Source organism: Quercus suber, unplaced genomic scaffold (assembly GCF_002906115.3).
Source record: "Quercus suber isolate HL8 unplaced genomic scaffold, Cork oak 2.0 scaffold_73, whole genome shotgun sequence".
Lineage (NCBI taxonomy): Eukaryota > Viridiplantae > Streptophyta > Magnoliopsida > Fagales > Fagaceae > Quercus > Quercus suber.
This window is the reverse complement of record NW_027069538.1, coordinates 715,446-718,143: the sequence shown is the minus strand read 5'-3', so window position 1 is coordinate 718,143 and position 2,698 is coordinate 715,446. Positions and strand designations below refer to the sequence as shown.

At 36.9% G+C, this 2,698-nt stretch overlaps 1 protein-coding gene across 1 annotated transcript; it reads left to right on the top strand.

The window, feature by feature from the left end:
* Positions 1–438: 438 nt before the first annotated feature.
* Positions 439–1,594, top strand: LOC112021672 (uncharacterized protein At4g13230). The gene is made up of 3 exons (XM_024054223.2): positions 439–608; positions 972–1,088; positions 1,183–1,594. The coding sequence occupies exons 1-3, from the start codon at positions 489–491 to the stop codon at positions 1,396–1,398; spliced, it is 453 nt and encodes a 150-aa protein (XP_023909991.1). The 5' UTR covers positions 439–488; the 3' UTR covers positions 1,399–1,594.
* The last annotated feature ends 1,104 nt before the right edge of the window (positions 1,595–2,698 follow it).

The following is a 2,698-nucleotide window of genomic DNA, read 5'->3' as shown; positions in this document are numbered from 1 at the left end:
ATGAACGGCGTTCTCTAAATTTAGGGGAGCACTATACCAAAATGGTATTTTAATTTAAGAGGTGTGTAGGAAAGCTACTGTGTGGGGTTTTTTTTTTTTTGGTTCCTAAATTTCTCTCTTATTTATTTTAGGAAGACGGATGGCATGATCCTTAGTTAAGCGATTTATGTGTAAATCCTGACAACATGGTTAATATGACACGTGAAGCACGAACCTTTGCTTTAAAATATTATCGTACAAATTTAAGTAAGCATTAGTAGAACACAAAGTAAATTTTAGGATGCCCACTTGATGACATCAACTGTGAACTATTGTCCTAGAATACTGGGTCCTATTGACCATTAGGATAGTTTTCTAACCAATCATATGCGGAAAGTACTCTCCTTGCACAACAAAAAGCTCCGACTGGATGCTCATCCTTCTTTATATACTCAGTTTTTGGGAAAATCCACATAGAGGAAAAGCACATCGAAAAGAAACTGAGAAAAATGGCAAGCTTAACTTTAATCATCTCCCTCCCAAAATTTGGTCCTGCTGGATCAGCAATTGCTAGGAGAAGCACTTGGAACCCTAGGCTGTTTGCGGCCTGTACTCCAAGACCTATTCAAGTGAGTCATGTTTCATAGATCAGTGTCAAAATTTGTTGGGACCATCATTTTGATCTCTCTACAATCCTCTCTCAGATATTGCAAAAATAAGTTTTTTTTGCATTGAGTACGAGCTTTGTGTAATTTTTAGTCAATGCTCATATTCTAATTTAGGTTTCTTAGCCCGTTATTGCTGGTTTTGGCATGATTTCATACTCAATTCTTGAATTGAAATATCACTATGAGATGTCTAACTATAGTCTATCAATACTTGCCCTAGAAGTTATGGTTGTAATTTTGCCTTGAGAATATATTTTATCAACATACTTTATCATATATTATGCTTGCATTTGATGGATTTGATGATGTGCTACAATATCGTAGGCGAGTTCAAATCCAGAGGCTTCATCAGCAGCCACTGATGCACTAAAACGAGGGGCAAATGAAGCGAAGAAGACCGGTGAAACTGTCAAAGATAAGGCTAACTCTACTGCAGAACATGTAACAACAAATTCATCCATATATCTATATTTGTTGCATTACTCTTTTCCTAAACTTGTTGCCATTTCTTACCAAGTGATTGATGCAACCATAGGTGAGCCAGAATACAAAAGATATGGCAGGCAAGATGTCAGCGACGGCCCAAGATGTCACTGAGAAGGTGAAGCAAACAGCACAGGAAGCATGGGGTTCAGCAAAAGACACAGCCCAAAAGGCCAAAGACAATGTGCTGGGCAAGACTGAAGAATCAAAGGAAAGCATTAAAGAAAGTACAGAGGCTGTGAAAAACAGCATGAATACAAAGAATTGATTCCATAGTTTATTCCAAGAGAATTAATTTTCAATTCTACAAATAAGATGTATTGGTTTGGTCTTTTGTATTTCAATCTAAGGATTTACTTTTGATTTGTTTTCACGCCATGAAATTGATGCTGTGCTCTTTCACGTCCCAGATGTAAAACGAATTATTTCTGTTTCAAGTGTTAATAAAGCTTAAGTCATCTACTAGAGTTTCTTCTAACTGTCCATACCTGATCTGTGTATCCACGTGGGTGCATGTAAATATATATACAACTCACATAGTTAAGTATAATGTATTAATGGACCATAGATGTACCAACAATAGACGAAATTGAATGCCTCAATTTCTTATTCCTATCTCTTTCCAAATAAATAAATAAACAAATTGACAAGGCAAAAATAGATTGACCTTTTTGGCAAATTAATTAATTAATTATCCAAGTTAATTAATTAAGTCAATTTAATATGCAATGGCATGGTAGCACAAACAAATCACCAGTTTAATTAAATGCAGTGAAAAATAAATTTGTCATGGGTGATTTGTTTACGAATGGAGAAAACTACAGAAACAAAATCTCACCGGATGAATTTAAGGTTACCACTTCCGAAAATCTACTATTATCAATCACAAGCGGTTCCAAGTATGAAGAATCTAAGTACTTAATACCAATCTACAGTTGAACTCTTATTCCAATATCCAATTGGACTTATATTGTAGCAGTAATCTCTTCGTTCAATGCACGAATCCTAGTATGTGAATAACCAATGATGCACGGATCCCAATATGTGACTATTACACCAGCTTGAGGAAGATGTTGGCTACAAAGTTATTCAATTCATCAACTGAAAACTCGAAAAATGTGTTGAAAACACAAGAGCTATTTAGACCCCCAATTAAAATTACGGTTCGATAGATTTTACACAAACTTAATACAAAGTGCGGAATAGTGTAAATGCGAGCGGATGAACAAGTAAGCTACTCTAATCCATAAACTAAGCAACACAACAGTATAATGGAATATAAAAGAGTAGGGAAGAAGGATGCAAACATAGAAAACACCAAGACGTGTTCTCGAAGAGGAAACCAAAGAACTCGGCGAAAAACCTCTCCGCCGCCCTCCAAGCGGAAATCGATCCACTAGACAATCAGTTGGGATACATGGGTTAGCAAGAGACCCTCCAAGCCTAATCTACCCGATGTACCTAAGCCCTCCAAGCTCCTACTCCAACAAGGCTTCTCGGAACCGTGTCTTGTCTTAGTTCTCCGGATCCCGCAACAAGCTCCATGTTGCATCTGCCATCCTTGGCTT